Below are 24830 nucleotides of genomic sequence, written 5' to 3'. Positions count from 1 at the left end.
ACTGTCATACTCTCACTCATCTTAATACCCATCATGATCGCGACGAGCTCAAACTCCTCAATGAGACTCGTCACGCAAAAGATCTGTTTTAAACCATGAGAGTCAGAGTCCTGATTAGCGCTTTTACGGCAGCACCCATGATAAATCTTCTAGAGATTGAAGTATACGTCACAGTTTCTTCATTGTCAAAACGTCCATCACGAAAATTATTTCGACAAACTTCAGAGCCGGTACGAGTTAACGGCAACCGCAGTTGGCGAATACATTACTGACGTGATGACGAGAGTTCGCTATCTCGCCGACACTGGCGCAGTAGGCATTCTTCCCGCAAATTCTAATGACCGTCTGCATGATTCGGTTCTCAACTTACAGGTGATAAATTGGAAACAGACTTCCACATACTCTAAGCAGTATGTTCATCTTGACGTATATTTACGCAAACCATTTTCTGGATTTTCTTTGTTGCGTATGCTTCTATGAGAATAGCCGGTATAGACCAGCCATAACGCTACAATCTACTCATCGTCCCGAGAAAACAGAAGTTAGTAGATGGCGATGCTTAATTACATATTCGTGGGACTTTCTTTTCCGATGTTGGATTACCCCCGGTCAACGTAAGGTACACAATCGATTCATTCTGTCAACAGATACACGATAAGCACCCTATTCTGCATCGAAAATGAACGAAATCACCGTCTGTAACCGGCGATGTTACACACCACGTCACGACTACAGGACCATCTGTATTCTCGAGAGCGCACCGACTAGCTCCCGAAAAGCTGAGGTTGGCTAAAAACGAATTCAATCGTGTGGTGCACTTAGGTATCATTCGGCCATCGTACAGCCCATGGGTATCGTCCTTTCGAGTGGTCCCTAAAAAGGATTTCTTAAATTCAAATCATAGGTTCAATACTTCCTGTATCTGTACTGAAGTGCTGAAACGAACCATCAGTAACATACGGTTTTTAACCAGTAGCAAACAGTGAAAATAAGTGATAACTGTAACTAATAACATATTATCAAAGATTGTGAAATGAATAGCAGGTTCACACACAAATTTGATATGATCGGTTTTTTCACAACCTGAGCATTTAGCACAATGAAATGCATATGGTTCACGAGAATAAAGTTTAGAAGAAGATAATCTAGTCATACATTGTTCACGGGGCACCTTTTTATATTTCCACAAAGATGAGAATCACCACCGAAGTTTAAGGAATATGATATGAATACTGTTATGACCTTGAACTGTCTACTCCAGATCAAGACCTTAACGCAATAGGCTGATCGGTTTAACCTTGAGGATAGTATGCGTAAGTTCGAGGTGGGGTAAAGAGAGGAAAACTGTTCTAGCACCTGATTGGCTGGCAAGCACGGTAATGAGAGAAGACAAGACAGTTGGAACACTATTGGCTGTATTGCGATATCCTGATTTCCTGTAAAATCTCTGAAGACTCTGAATTCAGATTAGTGCAAAAAGGTACATGAATAAATAGGTGATTTACCTGACCATAACGTACAATAATTTGGAAAAATACAATTATGTCCAAAACTGGGAATTAGGGTAGATGATAAGGTGCAAAATATTATGTGTAAATTACAATAGCTTCGGAACAAAAAGGGGTATGACAATGAATGATACATTGAACGAAAGCTCATGTTCTGTAGAATAAAATAGGGACAAAAATAAATGTACGTGTTTTACAAGCTTTGAATAAAATGAAATAACGTCCCGAAAAATAGATTTCATAGTTTGTCAGGGCTTCTTGTTTCCCTGTTCACATCAAATACTTATCGAGATCACGTCCTGCGATGATTTCTCAGCCTAACCCACCATAGCATAGCGGTCAGGCTTTCATGCTTCCAAAGAAAATTCGATTTTAGATTCAGATTTGTGTGGTAAGGACAGAAGGCCTACGGTCTATGTTATTCGTTTTCTGGTATGCTTCTATAAGTGTCCAGTCTTCTCTTGAGTGAGTCAATTGAATAAGCAGACACCACTGCTTCGAATAACAGGTTGCAATTATTAATGACTCGGTATGAAGACCTGTATGCCACGGGTAGTTTGTTCGTTGTTAGCTTTTCTACTCGCCTGTTACGTCCTCTGAGATGCCTCGATCTAATAGAAAAAAAGGAGAGAATATGTTAGGCCCAAAATCATTTCTTAGTATTCTGTACATTAAAATTAGATCTCTCCTTAGTATGCGACGGGACAGAGTAAAGAGGTTTACCTTTTCAAGCCTCTCTTTTAATGGTGAACTTTGGAGTTCTTAAATTGCACGTATAGCTGCACTCTGTACTTTTCCTAGGATATTCAAGTCACCTTTTAAACACGGGCTTGCAGCCTGAACTCAGTTCTCACTAAGGATATGTATACTGTGGTGAACATGGTAGTATCTAACTTCGTGAATGTCCGTTTTAAAGCCCAGAGGGTTCAAAACATCTTAGCTGGAACCTTCCGGCAATGGGTCTTCGTCTTAAGATCATGACTCACTGTCACCCCAAGATCCTTGTGAGATCGTACCACGGGTACAGGCACTTCCCCTATGCTGTACATGTTAAACTTTGTATCCCCAAAGTGCATGTAGACACACTTTGCCGAGTTGATAGTCATCAGTCACTCCTTGGATCAGTTAATCACATTATTTAAGTCTGCCTGAAGTGCGCATACATCTGCGACCCCCGTTATTACTCACCAGCGTATTATAACGTTAGGGACTGCTATAATGAGGTTCGTTGTACAAGAAAAACCCTTTATAAAGCCATGTCGTTCGCTTTTCAATAGGTTATTGTTTTCTACAAATGTCATTACGGTCTTTTTGGCTATTCTTTACAATATTTTAACTACAACACTGGTGAGGCTTACAGGTCTGTAATTCGATGGAACTTGTCGTGGACCTGTTTTGTGCATGGGAGTGACGATTGCGTCCTTCCAGTTCATAGGTAACACACCTTGATCAAGTGACATGTTGAATATCACATTCAGTGAGGCCGCTATATATTGTGCAGTATGTCTCAAGATTTTGGGGTGTAGTTTGTCTGGTCCTGTTGACTTTTCCATGTTTAAGGTGCTGAGAGCCCCAAGTAAATCGTCTTGATCGAAGGTGGTTTGTTGACTATGTATTTAGGTCTGGTTCTTCGTCTAGAGAAGGTCCCTGGGTGAAAACTGCCCCGAAATAGTTTGCCATAGCCTCTTCACTTTCCCGATCTTCCTCTATCATTTTAGATTCACTCCCTTCTTTAATTAGGTTGAGAATCCAGTGATGCATCCTTGTCCTGTAGTTGATGTACGAATATATCCTCTTAGGCTGCTTGACAGCAGATTGTGCCAATTGCATTTCATGGTTTCTTTGAGCTTCCCGAACTTTAAATATACACTTGTTTCTTACCAGTCTGTAACGTTCCATTGTACTTGGTGTGCCAAGGCGGATGGCAACATCTCAACATTTCTTCTTTTGTCTTAGTAAACGTCGAATATCCCGTTCTATCCAGGGACGGCCGTACTTCTTCTTCTTCTTTAGGACTGTCTAGGGTATGTAAGGTTAAGATACCCGATTGTGAAACTGCTCGAAATGAGTTCATACCCCTTTCCTTGTGCTCTTGAGTCGATTTTCTAGTTTTCAGCTGATGCTGCAAAGTTTTTGCCTCCATATCAGCCTTTCATATGTTAGAATGTGCCGGCACAACTGTTTGACAGGTGATTTCAGCTAATATGACTACACGGTCGCTTCCTTTTAGTGGCGGGAGTAAAGTCATTTGATCAACGTCATCACCGTGTGTGAAGTCTAAATCCAAAAGAGAAGAGGACCTTAAGCCATATCTTGTGGGATCTCTAATGTGCCGGAATAAAGCTAATGCAATCGAAATTTCTAACAGTTCGCAATCGAATGACGTTATCGATGACCCTACTCCTAGGCCAACCCAGTTTGTATAAGGTGCATTAAAGTCGCCTACTATAAGATTTTTACTCCTATTACGCAAGGACGTAAGTTTGCTTAAGAGGAAGTCATTTACTATACATTCTGGACTGCGATATACTACAACTAATTCAACATCTTTCCGCCTACATTTCAGCTTGCATCGCACCAGTTCACATGTCTCTGAAACATGTGCCACTGTCTCAACTGCTCGTATAGTTAAGGCACTTTTCGTATACAGGATAATCACGCCTCCTCTACGATCTTATCTATCATCCCTACTGGATAAAAACAAGTCAACTGAATTTCATTATCTAACACTTCTGACGTTGACCATGTTTCTGAGACAGCAATAACATCTAGTTTTTCTTTATCCACCACTGTCTTGAGCCCCACCACTTTATTTAGCAGGCTGAGAGCATTTGTGTAGTTCGCCTTTAATTCTGTGGAGAACGTTCCCCTTCCACTCACAGTGGTTTGGGAATCGTTTTGCTCCGAACGTTTGCAGCTTGAAAACACTTAAGAATGTGGTTTCTATCATCGTTTCGGCGGCGCACATTTATTTGTACTTCTGCAACTCGTCTCGTAATGCGATCAACCGGACTGAGATTTTCACGGACGTATGTTTCAGATTCAGTCAGTTTGCGTGAGTTTCCTCGTATCAGTTTTTTTCTCCAACCGTAGCAAAGGTAACCTTCGAGAGACGGCTATTCTGAGTACTATCAGAATCCACATTTTGTCTTATCCTATAAAGCTAGCAGATGCTAATTCCTGAAACTGTTTCTGGAAGTAGCTTGCTTATTAAGGACTTAATATGACTTCGGTTCCTTATGGGAAGATTCTCTTAACTTATGAAAAATGACTGACCTCTCAGGGAGGCCCCCCCTTAACACGCTGTGGAACTTTTGTTGCTGAAGTCGTCTCTTTCTTGCAGTCCAATTCCAATTTAGCGTCAAACGCAGAGGTCACATTCCGTTTTCTTACTTCTCTTTTCCTTGGGTTGACTGTAAACCATTCATTAACCTTATTTTGTCGCTTGATCACTTCCGCTACACCGCTCAGACTTGGCTCCCTCATAGTTTGTATTGCATTGATATGTGAATCCAGAATCGAAACCGTGATGTCACATGCCTCAGTACTGTCTATAGGTAGTTCCTTTTTTCACTGCACCTTTTGTTTTTCTTTGTGACATGGCCTACATTCACGTGCTTATCTGCTTTCCTGATGGGGTCCACCTTCATGGTCTTATTTAAATCTAAAGCTGAACTCATGATAACGCTCTTAATTTCCACGAAAGCGGAATTCTCTTCATCTACTGCTGCCTGTTTATCTGCGGGAAAGTTTATAGCTATATTGAGCAGCTCAATCGCCTCTAGAAGCAGGAAAAACTTTGTAGAACGACATTCTTTGCACAACCAACGTGATAATGGCTTTTCAGCAACGTTTATATGCAGCCGAGGTGAGTCAGGTTTACACATTGTGATACCACTCATTGCAGTTATCAAGTTGCATCCCATCATCGACAGGAAAATAGCATGCTGGTCTGCCACAACGATGTCTCGATTGTGTCATAGACTTGTTTTATGTTTATATATAAATAGAAAAATGGGCCTAACGACAATGAAAAACTTGACTTCTGTAGTTACAAAAAGACTTTAACACATATTGGTACAAAAAATACTCAAAGATATACCCAACGATGAAGAATAAATACCAGTGCCTTTAGTTTTTTGTATCTATACTCTTAAAGTACCGATGAAAAACTTCTCTAGAGAAAAAGCGGAACTCTCGAGGATTACTTTAACTGAAATCAATTCAATTAAAGTAAAAACAGTGGTCATGATGAGTAATTTAACAATCAATACTATAAAATATACTCAGAGGAAAAATACCACTGTCCTTTTTGAATAGCACGCAATATAGAGAACGAACATAATCTTACGGCTCGAGCGTGTTATTTAAGCACCCCACTTTAACATCGTGCACTTGGTTTTCTCTATTACTGTGGTTGAAGTTAAAGCCATTTTTTGGCCACTCAGCCTGCAGCGATTAATCTTCTAAGGTATGGGGACATTCAGCCAAATGAAATAACTTGGCTAGACCCCGAAGACGTTTTACTGACCCTAGTGACTTTTAATAATACGTGTAGCGTGGTGTCGAGTTGAAATTGACTATGAACACCGCTACCAAGAAACACGTGCCAGATAAATCAGAAGGCGTAGGTTGAACGTAACCAAAGAAACCCATAAAGTCTCCGAGAAGCCAAATATCAGAAGGCAGTTAATGGACCAAGTCGAGTTATATTTGCTGGCGATCTCGTGGCATCGAGAGGATAACGAGATCGTGCCAGGATACAACCTTGGTTACAGAAGGTAACCGAATTCGCGCGAAGTTACAATCGAAGTGCGGGAATAAGAATGGAAGTACAATATAGCTGTCATTAGCACAGTCAAACAAAAGCACGTTAAAACAAACACTGGTACAGTTGGTTATAATAATAATTGTTTTTATTAAACCAGTCGTGTTCTCGTGATAAACGTGAGTCACTACATACGTATGAGGAAACGGGTCCCAGTTTGACCATATCTAGTACATTATCTAGTCACGCTCCTAACTTCATAGCATTTCATATAATCTTCAAAAGCTTACATAATTGCATTGTAGTCCGAATGTCCAAGCAATTTCTTTACTATATTACTAACTATAACAAGAAATTGTAATATTAGATCCAACATATGGACTAGTTAATCTTTCAGATCCATCCAATTCATTCTTTAGTAGCAGGAAATAGACCGGTACTCAAGAATGAGTGACATCGTGAACGTACCTTTAGATATTATACTGTAATCAAAACTGAGTACGCAGTAAGTTGCACAGCAATTATGCTTGTATACATAAAACACACATATCATTAAAAGTTTATTGTAGTATCTTGTTAGACCTATGTTTGAACAACATAATGTGTTGCTTAATTAGCAATACCTGTGTAACCTTATAGCCGTTAACTACCGTTTTATGGACACATAAAGAGACAGTCGAGGTGTGGTGAATAACTAATACATTTGCCGCACTATTAAGTATTTTAAGTTCTCTTCAAATCTATTATTATCAGTGACTTTATGCAATATTATATTTTTGGTAAAATATAGAATTCTTAGCTTAAATTATTTCACACATTTCCTTCTCTTATTTTTCGACCGATCCTTGCGATATTATCGAGTGGTCGTCAGTTGGATGTTAGCAGTCCAGGAATCGACAACTGTCTCTGATTGGGCTCTTTTGTAACTTGTGCAGTGAAATGTTGTGAACATTTGACAATCTTACCTTGATAGGTTATGAGACTAATGGGCATAATGATGTGTTAAAACAAACAAGCAGAAAGATAATGTTCAAATATCCAGATGGCATGAACAGGTAGCCCAGATATTCAAGCATGCGGCCTCTATCATACCAACATAATATATTTTCATACTGAGTACATCAAATTTGAAACCTTTCTTGTGTCTAGTTGAAGTTGTAAGCTTGTTGAGATTAGTAGTATTTTGTTTAGCCTATTTTAAATTTGTTGCACTGTGCTCATTCATGTGTTTTGAATAAGTTGACATAAAAATGGTCGATAAGTAATCTCGTTAGTTTGTTGAACGGATGCAAGGTAAGTTTGTCATAACAAGCAAGATTTTCCAACAAAACATAGGCTTCTCCACTAATAACACTAATAGAAAGAGCTGAGATGCTATTTTGTATGAGAGATACCAATCACCAAATCTAAGTAATCTTCCACTTATCGTAGGGACCTGTTGATGGGCGATTTCCCCAAATTACTTGAATCCATGTTTACTACGAACCCAGATGTGGACTTAAAATAATCTGAAAAAATACTTCTAATCCCAATAAGTCTAAAACTTCAACTAGACACAAGAAAGGTTCCAAACTTGAAGTACTCAGTATGAAATTGTATTATATTGTTATGATAGATTTGAACACAACATACAACATTTAATTGTACAGCAAATATGTTAGCTATTTACCACATCTTTCCTACATAATGGCACATTACCATATTATGAACTTCCAGTTCTACCGATCAGATAATCAGAAACACAGGCCTTAATGGATATCTAAAGATTAAAACAGTCACGGTTTTGTGCATATCAAAACATCGTTTTCAAAGAAAAGCTGATGTTGAATGAGCTTCCCGCTCTTTTATTGCGTTGATTGTGTTATTACTTTGAAAATGCAGTGCGGAATGTGTCCGTATACTGATAGACTTAACATTCTAATTTTGGTACAGATTCACCCTTTATCTCTACAGTTGGGATCACATATGAAGCGTGGTTGATCAAACTGAAGTTCTGTTAGAAGTCCGCTTTACTTAACGTCTGATATAAAATATGCACTAACTTGTCTTTGTATTTTTTACGAGAACTTGTTGGGAATATTTTACTTCAGTGTCTAGAATATCCTCACTATACTCTATTAAGACATAAGGACAAAGTAATCAACTGGTTTAAGATGACTTCTCACAAAGACAATGGCAATTAGAAGTTTTATCATGGAAAACTGATGCTATTCGAAGATGCACTTAAAACGGTTCAGGACAAGTTCATACATCTATACAAACATGGCAGTCAATATGATCAAAAAGGCGTGACTGGCTGTATGTGAAGTGTTTTAAGCTCGTGATCTGCTTTCATATGAATAAACGATACTAGACTCGGGCCAATAAAAATTTAAGTTACACAAAAGACCTCCTAATAATCATGTAGAATTGGAAATTTTACAAGTTAAATCACCAATAGCAGTAGATGCTGTATTCAATAATCACCAAATGGATATTGAAAATATCAAAATAATTCAAAAAGGCTTTTCTAACTACAAATAGAGGCGAGTAGCCGAAGCGTTTCACATAATCCTAAACCCCTCTTTCCTCAATAGGAAAGAAGGCCTGAATATTCATCCAACCTGGACTGTTTTACCAGACAATCAGATTCGACTTTATTTTTATTATTTTTACTCTCTCTCACACACACAGTCTCAACCCATTATGTAATATTACAAATGCATACATTTTTCATACCCACATTTTGATACACAAATTCAAACAGTGACAGGCCATAGAAATTCACTATGACCAAGAATAGCTTGATATTGACATATTCAGACCTATTATGATTTTGATTGTACTAAAAATATTTTGCATTGTTTCCTTTATAATATTTTAACTTGTGTTACCTTTATTTCGGTCATTTCTTTGCTCTGAAGAAATGGCTTACATTAAGTCACGAAACGTCAGAAATACAATTTTTCTACTCATTGGGATATAGCAAAAAAATTTATTTATTATTAACTTTCTACGCAGTGCTCAATTTATTTGAAACTAAGAAGTTCAACCTTGGTATGGATATCTATAAAAGATATTGATGTTACTGAAATGTATCTATTGCTTACTTTGTACATATTGTGTCAACGTGCACCGTTAATAGCAACGTAAACGTGAGAAATCGAATACGAAAGTATTTGAGGAACACATTTTAGAAATCCGATAATTCAGATGAACGATAAGAGACAAAGAGAAATGGGTGTGAAAAGGAATGGCAGAAATGGCCAACCGAGTGAGTAATAGGTAGCCTAGTGTTTATAAGTGTGAAAGTGGTACAAGTAAGTGTCCAGACACACACGCGCTAGCATATATACATTCATAAAGCCTTCTCAAGGCTATGCGTGAGTAAATGTCGATGTAAAATATGAAGCTGATAGGACAGATAAAAAGAAGAGGATAATCTATCTGTGCAAGAGTTAAAACAAATCACGTAGGTGTATGTTGACAGAGATTTACGACGGTCTATATCAGCACCCCAGCAGACATAGTGAAACACCGGGTAGAATCAGTTTTTGACAATACTACCTTACCCAGTTTAGTATATTAAAGTTATGTTCGAAAATTATTTACCGCTGAATGTTTATCTCAAATCAACTGAAGATATCCAAGTAAATTGATTGTAATTTTTAAAACCAGCTAATCTTGATAATTCCATGAGAGTTCTAGTCTAGGTGTATTTTAAGCTACTGTACATGTGATAGAATCAGACTGTCTTGGTAATGAAGAAAAATGATAAACATATCTAATATTAGTTAATACATATTCAATCATTTATTCACCGGCTAATAAAAGTATGCATTCAGATTTTGACAGTGAAAGTGTTTTTTCTCATAAAATATCTCTGAATTAAAGCGTAATAATGTTGGAGTGATCCAGAAAATTGCTTGCAAAAGACAAGCAAGCTTCAGGAAACACGAAGAAGCGTTTCATCCAATCAGCGTTCACTTGAAGTTTTAGCCAAAAATATCAAGGAAGCGAAACGTCACATGCAGAGGCTCTGATTGGCAATTGCAACACTGCTACTATGTTTAGTAGCGTCCCAGAATCTTCTAGCAGCCCAAGGTCGTTTCAAATATTATAAAAACCTTGTATTTTCTGTATCAAAGTGAACCTTGGAGTAAAGTACTTCTCGCACACTTTGCGTCTGCTCTCTCGTGTTCAGGTCGCTATATATTTCTAGCTTGAGGGTTACAGAATAGCTTAGGAAACGAGTATAGCGTTCAATCTGCAAAACTTATCAAATAATTCCAATGATTTGTAAATTGAGACGTGAATTCATTACCTAATGAAAGTATTACATTCAATTAGTAAACTTAATGAATTTCAAATTGATGATATACAATTAACAGTTTGTGATAGTAGTGTATTATTATTTCTTTTTAATACAATGATTTCTCAGTACAAGAAATTAAGACAAAAATTCATTTAAAATTTTGTTTCTCAATTCATAGATTTTAAGTTAGATTCAAAATAGGTGAGGCAAACCATATCAAGGCAAGTATAAAGTAAATAAAAATTGATTAATAAACAATTAAAATGTATTAAGTTGAAACGAATTTCACTATATGATGATGTTAAGAAGTAACTTAGATAATATTGGTTTACCTTTATGGTTTAAAGAAGTTTGTTGTTAAATTAATTAAAGTAGTATTTGATGATCGGTAAAATATTCTGAATATAAAATTAATGATTATTGATTTACCTATATAATCCAATAAAAATTTATGCTTCATTATAAAATCGATGTTTTGATTAGATTATTATCTTTTCGTGGATATGTGTGAAATTAAATTGTTTCCAGAACCAATTTATCCTTTAATTTGCATAACAAAATTTATTTGCTGATAGTCATTAAAATAACGTTTAAATGAATTATCCAGTATGTTCAGTAACCTAATAGTCGGTGATTGTAAACTGACATAGGCTTTTAATTACTTCATAGAACTTTAATCGACTGTGGATTCAATATGCCAATATCATTTAATCACTGAATACAATGAAACTTTACCGGTTCCTATAGAGTAACCTAGTAATACGATCGACTCATTTAGTTATTTGATCTTTATACTAACGATTGTGAGTAAATGATATTTTATAACATGTTACAAACGAAAAGAAAACGGTATAACACCATGGATTTTAAGTAGAATGTTTTCTGATTGAGAATAATAAAAGTATCAGTCTCAATGTACTTTATTTAATAAGTTCCATTACGTTCAAAAACCTTAATAATCATTTGTTGCTTAAACCTTAACTGAGGCTGAATGAACATCTAAAGCTTTTACATAGACAATTTACCGTTAATAAATAGTAAAGTATCTAAACAAACACTGAGAGATGAGTGACATTTGCGTATATGGTCGTACCGTAATGTAGAAGAAAAACGTGATGTAACGCAATTAAGTTTCATATAAATGAGTTCATGCAACTGTCCATCAACTTACTTAATAGTATGAAAATTAATTAGATGCATCACTTTCAAAATTTAATTTAAATATAGTCATACCATTGTTGGCCAAGTAAATGAGCATGAAAAATTGCAAAATTTTAAAAATACACTGTTGCTATTATGAATTTCTAGTTATAAACATACCAATTAAGTGACTGGTATTTTGAAACCACACAATTAAGTACACGTTTGTGTACTACACTTTCCACATCATGCTATTTCATAAGTCTTTAGAATAAACCCAGATGGTGTTGAGTGTGCACAATGTGCCGAATCGTTACAAATCAAATGGATTCTCTATAGTAAACTCCCTAGGAAGTCAGTAAATATCTCAGATAATAAACCGTTTAGGGACAAATACTTGTAACACTAAATAAACTCCGTTCACAACTACCGAACTTCGTAGTACGTTTGGCAATAAACATTATTAAATCTATTTCGATACCTAATTAACACAATACAAAACTTGATCACAAGCTATAATAAAAATTATCAATAAAAGTTTCAACTACACGTACGTTCTTTTCATAAATAAAGAACTATGTATATAAATACACATCCATGTATAAAATAAACTTGAAGGTAGTCACCGCCCAAATGATCAATTAAAACAACCATGTAATAAAGTGATGTATTAAGCTTTGGAAAGCAAAATGAATTAATTTGAAATATTAGATTGAATCAAAACAGTACTTGGATACTTTACTTAATTGAATCAGTAATTAATTTCTTTTCATTTTACATTTTAAAATATTATTATTAACGTCAATAAATGTTTTTAATGTTCGACAGTGAAGAAGAGAAACTTGGTCTATGAAATCATGGTCACAAACGTCTTATTAGATAGAGAGTAAAATAAATTCCTAAGCAATATTAAGTAGAATTCATAGTTTATTCATATATAAAGAAAGTTAGCTGTTAATTATCTTATACGATATATTAGTAATTTTAATGGTTGAGATCAGGAGTCAGTTGAAGGTAGACCACCACAAAAAACCTGGAAACACTGGATGGCCGTTTTGTCCTATTGTGGGACACCTCAGCAGTGATCTCAACAATTAAAATCATTATAATATCCGCAAAATCCCTTCTGATACTAATCAATATATGCTCACCAGTGACTGGCTTCAAAAGGTATTTTCTGGAGTTCTAGTGAGAAGCAATGACCAGTGGAGTTTAACTGGGTCTGTTATGAGTTAGTGACTCACTGAAGACAATGGTGGATGTTTCGCTTAATTTCGTGGATTAGACATTAAAGCTGTTAGATGATGGCTCAGTGTTCTAGAGGTTAAATGTTCGCGTGTGAGACTGATAGGCCCTGGGTTCGAATCTCGCGAGGCTAGATCGTGGATGCGAACTGCGGAGGGGTCCTATAATAGGGAGAAACGGCCGTTCAATGCTCTAAAGTTTTCCATGGTTGTCTAGCTTCAATTGACTCAAGATCTTAACCATTGAAATTATATGACATAGTTCTCTAATTGTTTCATCCATTATTTTCACCTGATATTAATCATTATTTATTTTGTGATGGAAGAATGTGATGGTATTGTGGAAATCCGAATTTATTTATTGTAATAAATGATAGTAAATAGTGACTAAAACTAAAAGTTATTTTTTAGTTTGACAGCTTTCTTAAGCTTTAATTTTAACTCATTAAATCACTAAATGTATGTATACTATCTTTCGAAATGCAAATTTAACGAGAAACATTTACAAACGTTAATTTCTGAAATAAGTGCATTACTTATAGAACTTTTGTGACCTTGACAGAGTTTTGTTCTCTGAGCTGGATGGTTTTGTCGTGGAGCTTTCATCGTTCTTCTTTTATGACCGCAAAACTTTTCAAATATAACAAGTTTACCATTTCAGTAAAGTTGTTTATTTGCACAGTTTAAAATACCTCCTGTTTTTATAAAAATAAATAAGTTCAGACATTTTTTTGGATTACTATTATTCACAGATATTTTAATAAGTATTGCATTAAGCAGTTTACACTATATACTATACAATCATTGGACAAGTGATTGATTTAGTGATAACAGCTAGTTCATAACGTTATTTTGAGAATATTTTTATTTTTAATTATTGATTCAGCGAAAAATAAGGAACATAATGCAACTGGAATGTCAAAACCATAGTTTTCTAATTAGTGAAATTTATGTTGTAGTCAATAGGGGTTAGCTTTTGAAAACATTTTATTACAGAAATTAACGACGATTGGTATGACATAAGTCTATGTGGAATGTGTGTTCTTAGTGGCTTCTTTACAAGTGAGGTTTTAGCACTTTTAAAGTGTTAAAAAAAACTCTAAATTGTAAATTAGAACAACATTGTTTACAATTAGATCTTCATCAGGCTTTATGCTAGTATACATATATATTTATTTAAGTATATGACAATAATAGAAAACTTAGAATTATTCATACATCAGTGATCACAGTGTAAAAGATTGCATAACTACACATAATAGGTAAAAATGTACAATTTGATAGGAAGAAAACTATACGACCAAGGAAAGTACAGGATTCTGTCGAATTTCTTCTGAATTCATAAACTAGGGTTGAAGGTTCAGGTCCCTATAGTTTCTGCTATATATTGCAGACAAGATCAGACTTCACTGAGAAACAACGAAGGTATATGACCGATCAATTGAAATGATTTTAATTATCACAAGTCCACTATCAACCAGGTGTTCCAATATAGGTCTGAGAATAGTATTTGTTTAGCCCTTTCCATACCAAGCTGGGAGATGTTCACTCATTCATTGAGTAAAATGATTGATAGTATATCTAATATTGCTACTCCTACGGAGATAGCTATATTGAGTGTAATGCCAGGCAACTTAACCAACAAATAAATGAACCAAATGATAAATTGATAGAAGTTTTATTTGATTGTAGGAATAGATGAAGTGAAAAAATTTAACTTTATTTGAAGTATTTTATTCATTCGCATTCATAAGATACAAACAAAGACAATCGTAAAAGTTTTCACATAAATATTACTTATTACTTATTTCTGAGTAATGCAACATGTTGTTTTTTTATGTACATTAAGAGACTCAACAAAACAAAACAAAGTAATATAATATCCAGTAATATGTGTTACACAGAAAAGGTACTCTGTCAAAATAAACATTTAATAAATATGTAAATTTATTTTGACTTGATGAGAAATTATTGAAAAGAATATTCTTCGTTCATATAATTATGTTTTAATAATAAGATAAACAATGGTAGTGTGTCGGCTGATGTACATATGTAAAAGGACAATATGTTTTGCCTTTTGAAAAGAAATCCAACTTGCATATATATATATATATATATATATATATATATATATATATATATATAGTATTCTATGCAATAGCTTTTTCTTTAAAAATATATTCAAAGTGATAGATGTAATGATAGGTAACACATATTATGGCAATAGTTAGCTAAAAGTCATAAAACAACGGCTGAAGGAAGTGATAATAAAAAACATGAAAAGTGTTATCACAACACTTGTTAAATGAAGCGGTTTAAATTAATAATATCAAAACAGAGTACATTGTTGTAGTAGGTTAAATAAAATAGGATAGAAATTGTTTTTCTTACTTGTGTACATTTTTGTGTAATTATGAAGTATATTGTATATATGGAAGTTAAAACTGAAACTATATATTATTTCAGGAATACAGACAATACTGAATAATGTGAATAATACGAAAATTATAAAAGTTGAGAAATTAAGATGAACATTTATTATAATAATACAGGATAACTTAATATGGTTTTATTTTCACTTATATTTCATACAAAAAGCTCATTAGATTGAAACAAATGGGGAAGAAAGAAAACAACGTTTTGTGAAAAAAAAGAAGTAGCAATCGATGATAGATTTTAGATACGTTTATAAACTCCAAGTAATGTTCCACATTCTGGACAACTGTGATAAGCATCTTTGCATGAATTCACATAAAATGGTATTAAGCAGCATCCGAATATACCGCTAGAATAACAAATTGATAGTCAAAATAACTAATTAATAATATGATCGGCTATAAACACACAGAAAACATTATGTTTTATTACATACCTCATCTTCTAATAATATTTTAATATAATTCTATAACATATGAATAGTGCAAAAACAATTATCGTGTTTTGTAAGCAATGATGGATAGTGGCTAGCATTGGAATCCAGGACGCGCGTTTCTCCCTATTTGTGACTCGTCGGTTGGATGTACCTGCATCTCGGAGTTGATGTTCACTCTGGGACTCGAACCCAGTACCATTCGCTTCAAACGCCATCGCGTTATCCACTCAACTACTGAGTCCTGATAGCCACCTGCTTGTGCAATGGGATGCACATATACCATTAACAGACTGATCAATTGCAGTCTTAAAAAAACTCAATGAGAAGATACAAACCAAACAATACCAAGTGAATTATCATGTTTTATCAAAATATTCTAGATACTTATTTTGTTGAGGAGTCCCATAATAGAATGAAACAGCCATCCTGTACTTCCAATTAATTCATGATCTCAACTATTAAAATTACTTATTTTGTTGTTTGTTTCGTTAACTATTGACATAATAAGTGAATAGCTATCCCATTATTAAATTTTGTATCTATACCTTTTTTTCAAATCTTATTTCATTAAATAAATCTATAGTTCTTAGTTTAAAAATTAACTAGTATCAATTAATTGGACTGTGGTCAGTGAAACTTAAAATCTATTACCTTATACTGAATATTTAAAGAAAACTATAATGTTAAGAATGAAAGGAAGTAAAAATAAGAAAAAGGATAAATTCAATTAACAGCTATAATATACATTTGTAAGGTGAAATAATCCGAGAATCAAATACCTTCCAAAACCAATAATTTACTGAATAATTAATGAGAAAATATAAATAATTTAAAAAGAATATTTTGGAAAGTTCTAATTTATTATTTTCATGAATTGTACATTCAAATTGAAAGTGATTAACTTGTACGGATATCTTTTTATTTTCATAAAATATGATGAAAATTTATATAAGATTTTATTGTTATCATCTTCCTGGTATTTCATAAATTTTAGAAATTATGACTATAAATTGAAATTATGTAGAAAATCCTTAATGATAAACTGATACTGTATGCAGTGAGTTTGATCAATAATTTGAACATTACATATAAAAAACATCATAGAAGAAGAATCATCAGACAGATAAACAAAGCAAAGAGTATTGATCGATTTCTTGATTATGACAGATTTACCTGGTTAACTAGTACCAACTAGTTTGAAAGCTTATTTTCAGACTTTTCGGAGATTGCTTTCAGGCATTCATCGGTCAGTAAACATTATAATGAGTTTCATGAATTTAAAGTTAGTTGTTTTCTAATAAATTATATACGAGTAAATTGACACGAAACTATGCATAATAAATATTTACAGCTTAGAAGTCCCAAAATCTTAATAAATTTAGGTAGTAAATTTCTAGAATGTTTCATTAGATAACAACTTTCTTCATTTATAACTGATCGTTTGTTTCAAATATAACATTTACTCATATGTTAATGTTAAATGATTACTTTGTAGTGGAACATGAAAAATACGATTTATGTAAAAAGAATCAGTCAGCTGTAGTATTTGTGTTCGACCGAATTCAGTTACGTAATTTGAAGCAACCTTACATATTTATATAGGGTATTGAGTTATACACTACAATATTTATAGAAACAAAGAAAATTATTCATTTTAATAAATTTTGACAGTTCACTAAACTTATAAAAACTTACCCAATTAATGTTATTCCAGTACAAGCCATCCAAGTACATACTCCTTTACGGTACTGAACTGTTGTAGTAATCTTATTCATGCAAATATCACATGATGAAGAGACAGGTTGAGGGCCATAGTAGGTAGTGGGTACCAGACCAACAGGCTGCTGAACTATAGATGTTTCTATAAATATAAATGAAGTAATATGATGTTATTATCACAGAATATAAATTCAAAGTAAAACTTAAAGAGGAGTATACTATTCAAAAGAAAATCATTGAAGCCTCCTAAAAATGTCAGTGAAAGAAACAGGGAATAATTTATAAATGTAAATATATATTACATAAAACAAGAATATGGTTTGAACAGTGATGACAAAACCATATTGAATTTTGTCAATTAAATTGACCCAGAAAAAGTTTGATTAACTTTCATATTTTACAATTAGGTTTATAGGTTTTAAAATGGATATGAATAATTGTTGTCGATGCAGAACTACACTCCCACAATATTGGTTTAACATTCTTTGTGTACTTTATGTGAATTTTCCCAATGATAAATAAAAGTAAAGCAAGTTTAGCTGAATAAAGTGGATTGGTTTATTTGGTGAATTCATATAAGCTGCGTACGACTTAGAAACAACAGTCATAATTATTTATAATCAATGTACATAATTTATTTTATTAATGAAAATTACTAGAATAATGACGGCAGTTTTAAAAGAATTAAATAGGGAGGCCTTGGTGTAATATGATAAATTCGAAGTTAAGTGCTGATTATATTAAACTATTTTAAGATATCAAAATTATATTAATTATTGAATAAATGACGACTAAAGAGGTTGTTAAAAATACGCTGAACTTTAAATCTCAATGTTTGTCGAATTTGCTTTGAGATACCAACAAAAACCACCTTTCTTTTCCTATAATGTAAATACCTTGGCGCAAACATGTACACCGGTAAATCCAATTGAAATTAACATGAGGTGGCAATTTGTTCGATATAACAAAACTAGTTTAGCTAATGGAAACATCCTTTTCAGCATGATTCTCATGAGAAAATAGTTATTACTTAGTTACACATACATGAGTTCAATTTAAATAAGTGGTGAGGAAAAATATAAGAATCATTAAACAAGATTCAGTATTAGAGTTTTAAGATTATTGTGGTCATGTAAGAACAGAAAAACCAGTAAAAGTTTAAATTTTATTATGAACTAGTTCTAGTAATGTGGTAGAGAAGTCAGAAGTAACACTACTGAAAAACATTCACACTGTATATACTACTTTTGGTAAGAGCAAATAGATTAGTACGTAAGTGATAAATGACGAACGTGTACTTTTTTACAGTAATATATAAAAATCTACAGGAAAATCTAGGTGAGACATTTTAAAGAACTAATATGTATAGTTCTGATAATCTTCGCCTTCTTATTACACCATCTAAGTGTGCATAGTTTCTGTGTAAATTAAATACATAATAGGCTTTAACTTGAAACTTCTAAAATTGATTTTTTTTCAAGATTAACCTTCAATAACAAATATTGGAGCCGAAGGTAATATTAAAAGCCATCAAATTCAGTGGGATTCTATTCTAATAGAAATTCCTAACTACTTTTTAATTCAATCAGTGGATTAATATCAGTTGAAAGTCAAACTCTCATTAAATATTATTTTCTGTCAGCTATTTAGCGAAAATTCTCGTCACAATAGATTTACTATAACTAAGTAAAAGATCTGTTTATCATTATCATCACTGTTAACAGAAAATAATAAACAAATGCGTACTGATCTGAATCAGACATTTTGAATACATGAGTTAATATGGATCATATATAAGATTATCATCATGAAGTCTATTAGAAAAATATGGTTTGTTTACAAGTATAAACTTGTTGTAAGTTATCTGATTTATTTGAAAGACATTGGATAGAAAAACGTGCCTCAAAACCAAGGTGTCTACATGAAAAGCATGTGTTTAAATGGCCCTAAAAAGTGAAAACAAATACGGATTTTCGCTGAGGTTTCATCAAGTTTAACTTGTCAATATGGAAATGTAATGTGTTATGAAATACACAGAGTGATTAAAAAATCAATGGTGAACATTTTTTATGGGCTGTATGTTTTGTAGTAAATGGTTTATGAACGGTCCATATAAAATTGAAAATGACTGACATTTCGGTAAACGATATGTCAGTAGTGTAATGAGTAACAATTGGACTCATATATAATGCTCAAGAAGGCTGATCAGCTGTAATTTTCTCATGAAATGCCTGTTAAATCTATGAAGTGTACTTTTGGCAGTGATTTCGCAAGATTAATCTGTCATTTATTTTTAACTCGTTTTATTTTAGCTTCTACTACTAAAAAGCTATATTCACATATTTTAGTTGCTGTCATATACTTTACTTATCAACTCTTTACTAGATAACAAGGAGTCCTCATCAGCGATTTTAATGTGCATTCAGTATAACATCAAATTTTTCTTAAGAATTAATGACTAGGTAGGTTTTACAAAAACTAATTACTAATCCTGACAACAAGTTATATTGATGATGAAACGGACATATTCTTGGAACTTTACTGATTTTAAGTGTCATAGGAGATAACTGACAATTTGCCGTTGAAAACTTTGCTTTTATCACTTTGTACTCTTTATGGTCAATTATAGTAATAACATTATATTATGTTTTGTATATGCTATAACCAAGTAAATTCAAGTGAAACGCATCTTGTAAGTATGACCGAAACTGAAGTTACTCATCATCATACTACAGCCTTGGACACATATACATTGCCCTAAGTTGTCTTATTATATTAACACAACGAGATGAAATTGACAAGATGTATTTCAAACAAGGTAAAAATTATATGATGGAAGAACCTATTATTTTAAAAATTAAAAAAAATGACTAAGAAACACGATGAATTAGACAATTATTAAAGGACTTTCAGCAAACATAAACCTACGCCACATTTTCGTTAAACTAAATTTCAAGTTGATGTAAAGCAGTTAAAATAGTTTTAATTTACAACTGATATTACAGATCTAAAGCGAATTACCACTCGATATAGTTTGTATAAATATATAACTTCAAGGGGAGTTTAATTTACATTCACTAGATATCATACAATCAATCATAAAAACAATCATTAGTCTATAGATCATCCAAATAACACAACAAAACTATCCAGCTCAGAGAATAAAAGTCCATCAAAATCATCCATCTGAGCTACAAATCTCCTCTACCATCTCACAATTTAGTCATTTATCAAGTTTGATAAAACTTAAATTTTCTATACAACCATGATAATGAAAAGACAAGTGAGATTTAATAGTATAGATATCAAGAGTGTTCACACATATAACTTTGTTTAAATTTATGTACAAATTGAAAATTTCTTCTGGAAAACAAAACTTTTTAACCGTATCAATTTAAATCGTGAATTACAATTAATATTTTAATGCAAGAGTGTTACATGCCTTAGTGCTTCCGTCATTCTTCAGGTTGTTTGTAATTTTTGTGATAAATCACTTGTCATTAATTTTCGAATAAAATCAGAACATTCATTAATTAAGTAATAAATACACACAGCTATCTAATATTAATTAGAAGTGATAGTTTTTTAAAATTAAATGAAAGGAACTATGTTAATTTTATTTCCGTAGAACTCAGTATGAGATCAGTCTTGACAAAATGATTATAAGGAATATGATCAAATTATGTCATTCTGTAAAATTAAATTAGGTATTTTAGGCTTATAAGTATCATATTTTTTTCTTAAATTAATACTGAGTAGACAATTTTTGCAGCATCTGCAACGTTATATCTAAGTACGTTCTTCCAATAAAGAATGAAACATTATCACTGTTAGATGGTAGTTGGAGGTAGTCAACAGAAAACCTTGGACCCGGGTTTCGTGCTACTTGGCACTCGTCAGCAAGGTGTACCTGTAATCTTGAGGGAACTGGTGCTCCCTGGCGGATTCGATCTCGTGTCACCCAGCTTCACAGTCAGAGACGTTATCACTGAGCTATCCGAGCCGTGACTAACCTCCTGTAGTACTGAGATGTAATCACAATTGATTGATCACTGGTGGTGATCAATGTCATGCTTGTCTAGTCCTTATTAGTGCAGATCGAATGCTATCGATCATGTCGCAATGTGGCCATCAGGGTTTCCTGTTGACTACCTCCAACTACCATCTAAATCTCAATACATAGTGCCCGCAGTGTTGAGTCACCTAGACTGGTGGCCACATTGCAACATGATCGATAGCATTTGATCTGCACTAATAAGGACTAGACAAGCATGACATTGATCACCACCAGTGATCAATCAATTGTGACATTATCACTGTTTATAACAATGACAATAATCAGTTTACTGATTATCATCATAAAAATTCAGTAGACGGATCAAATCTTGAGATAATTTGAAATTTGTTATTTAATTTGCATACATTTTAGTCTTTAGAATAGTACACTAGTTTACACAAAAATAACAATTCATCTACTGACTAGTTTATTAATAACTTCATAACTCTTAAGGCAATTTAAAAGTTTACATAGAATATTCAAAAACAAAATGTATTATAACGAATGGTCATTTTCGATAACTTCTTCATCAATCTCTATAGTTATGAAAACAAAATTGTTATTATTATTATTGTTTTGCAATAGTTGAAGCATTAAAATTATATCGATTCAAGTTAGAATTGAAAATGAGTAAAGTCTCTAATACTACAGATTACTAATAAAATAACATCACTGATAATGATGAAAAAGATTATACATAAAGAGTGAGAAGAAATTAAGTTTTGACTAAGGTGATGTAACACATAAATGGTACTTTTAGTTTTGTAACTGTAGAATCTGACGAAGAATTTATTGAAAACGATCGTCCGCTCTAAATACTCTTTGTGTTTAAAATCTTAAGATGTAAACTATTATATCTAATTTCAACTTTTAATACAGTTAATAATATTTAAGATGTATTTTATCATTCGTTGATTAGCACTAATAATATTTAAAAGAAAGCTGAAATAGGATACGCCATAATGAAATAAAATTTGATTGCATATGCCATATTTTATATTAACACAATGGAAAAATAATTATATTAGTTAATAGTTAGAAAGAACAAATTTGAAAGTGAAAGTAATAATTAATTACATTAGAACAAGATGAATAAATGAGTAAACAAAACTTCAGCGTCGGCAAAAGTTTTGTGTAATACAGACTAATATCACTTATTATAAGCAAAGACGATATACTCAAAATGAGAACAGGAATTTTTCACTTACTTAAATAATACAAACTCATTGTCAATCACTTTACTAGTTTATAACAAAATCTAAGTACTTCGTACTCCATATAAACTATGTATCAAAGTAGACAATACTAAACTAAACATCATATATTGTAAACTTTTGCATTGTATTCTTGTTATAAATTTATTAAAAATGCAAAACAGAGAAACTTGCACTAATTGATTATACTGTTAAAGAAGTTTAAAATTTGGTTGACAATTATTACTTTTGTTTTAATTCATTAGGCAGGTTGAATACAAGTTAAACGTGGATGAGCTCTAAGTATGAGAGAGTAATTAGTTCAATTGTCCAATTTCTAAAGCTTGTAAAAGAGTATGACTAACCAGTCACGTAGTCTAGTGCAAGTCAAAGATAACAGATGTTGATAAATTAAAAAAATATTTATTATTTCTAAAATGAGAACTTCGGTTTCTTTTTTGATAAGTTGATAAATCACTGATAATGTGGTGTGTGCTACTGATGTCGACAGATATAAGTAATATATACCATCAATCGAAAGTGAAATATCTGGCTGCAGAAGGCTAAGAAGATCAAAGAAAAGAGAGCAAGAACAGAGATTGATTGGTATGGAAAGGAAGGAACAATGAAGCCTGAGAAAATTGACTGACATTTTGTAAATCAAGTATTTACTATGTGGTTCTCGGATTTTACTAGGAAATTCAGTAATTTTGTATTCAAATACATTTGGTTGTATCCACTGGTGTTCTCATTCACCACAATCATATTGGTTATGTTGAGTCGGTTTTCGAAAAACTTCAACGGAGCCTCCAGAGGCCCAAAAGGAGTCGAAGAGTCCTAGCCAATCAGAGCACGATGGAGCATTCTAGAATTCCAATGTGGTGTGCTACTATTGGTCAGTAGCATAATATTTTGTTAACAGATTGACCGAAATATGATGTTGATTTAACAAACACTAACATCTATAAATACCCATGTTTTCTGTACAAGGACGAACCTTGGAGTAAAGTGTTTCTTCCATACTTTGCGTCTTCTCTCTAGTGTTCAGGTCACTGTGTAGTTCTAGCTTGCGGGTTTCCAGAATAGCTGAGGAAACGAATATAGTGTTCAATTCTCAAGACTTATCAGGTTAATCAAAAATACAATCTGAATAAATTATGATAATTTGAAGTATAAAATTTATAAGGTAATCAGCTGTATCATAAATCTTAGTTGTTTTTAAATTTACAGGTCTAATTGTTGACTGTTAGAACTACTTATTAGTGTATCAAATTTCGAAAAAAATGGTTATTTCAAGTTATAATAGTTTTTTTCTTTGAAAAAAAAATGGAATTGTGAAAACCATTTTACGTTGAAGAACGAGTGTTATGTTGATTGGAAAATCACAGTTTTATTTAGTTTAAGGTTATTCTTTGCATGTTTTGTGAAATAACAATATTGATTTCGATGTTAATGATTATATAAAACTGTATAACTTTCAGAAGAGAACAATAGTCATTGTAGACTTAAAAAAGTAAGAAATAATAATGACAATTTTGTGTGATTACAATCATAATCACTAATGTAAATGAACTATCTATACAATTTAGTAAGAAAATAATCAAAACACTAAATAATAATTTTAATTAAAATATACATGTGACGATAAAGATATAATGGTCATTTAGTTTCTTTAATTTACCTGGTTGAAAGATAATAAATTTTTAGGAACATTTAGTTCAGCAATAGATTTTTGGAGCATTTTTTATACTTTTCCCGTCTTAGTGACAATGAAACCATGTTCATATGTTTCAAAGTTTTAATTTACCATATCAACAACTCAAACTGTATTTACATAGTTACTTACTAATAAGCCTTTAAAGTATAGATATAATATGACGAGGTTAGTGATATAAAAGGAAGGGATAAAAGAAGCAATTAAAAAGGTCTCTAGAATTTCGATTAAATCGATAATTTAATGGGAACGAATTATGTAATACTTGGAAATTAAATTTTGAATCTTTATTTTGGTGATACTATTTAGAAAAGTAATTAT

General features: G+C 32.7%; 1 protein-coding gene across 1 annotated transcript; it reads right to left on the bottom strand.

Moving 5' to 3' along the window:
- Positions 1-14583: 14583 nt before the first annotated feature.
- On the bottom strand, positions 14584-24536 carry MS3_00004327 (uncharacterized protein; the record flags this gene model as incomplete). Its single annotated transcript, XM_012942988.2, has 4 exons — positions 14584-15739; positions 17522-17687; positions 21040-21103; positions 24477-24536. The coding sequence occupies 4 exons, from the start codon at positions 24534-24536 to the stop codon at positions 15631-15633; spliced, it is 399 nt and encodes a 132-aa protein (XP_012798442.1). The 3' UTR covers positions 14584-15630.
- Between the last annotated feature and the right edge of the window lie 294 nt (positions 24537-24830).

Source organism: Schistosoma haematobium, chromosome ZW (genome assembly GCF_000699445.3).
Source record: "Schistosoma haematobium chromosome ZW, whole genome shotgun sequence".
Lineage (NCBI taxonomy): Eukaryota > Metazoa > Platyhelminthes > Trematoda > Strigeidida > Schistosomatidae > Schistosoma > Schistosoma haematobium.
Note: the sequence above shows the minus strand (reverse complement) of the source record. Positions and strands in the feature narration are given on the sequence as shown.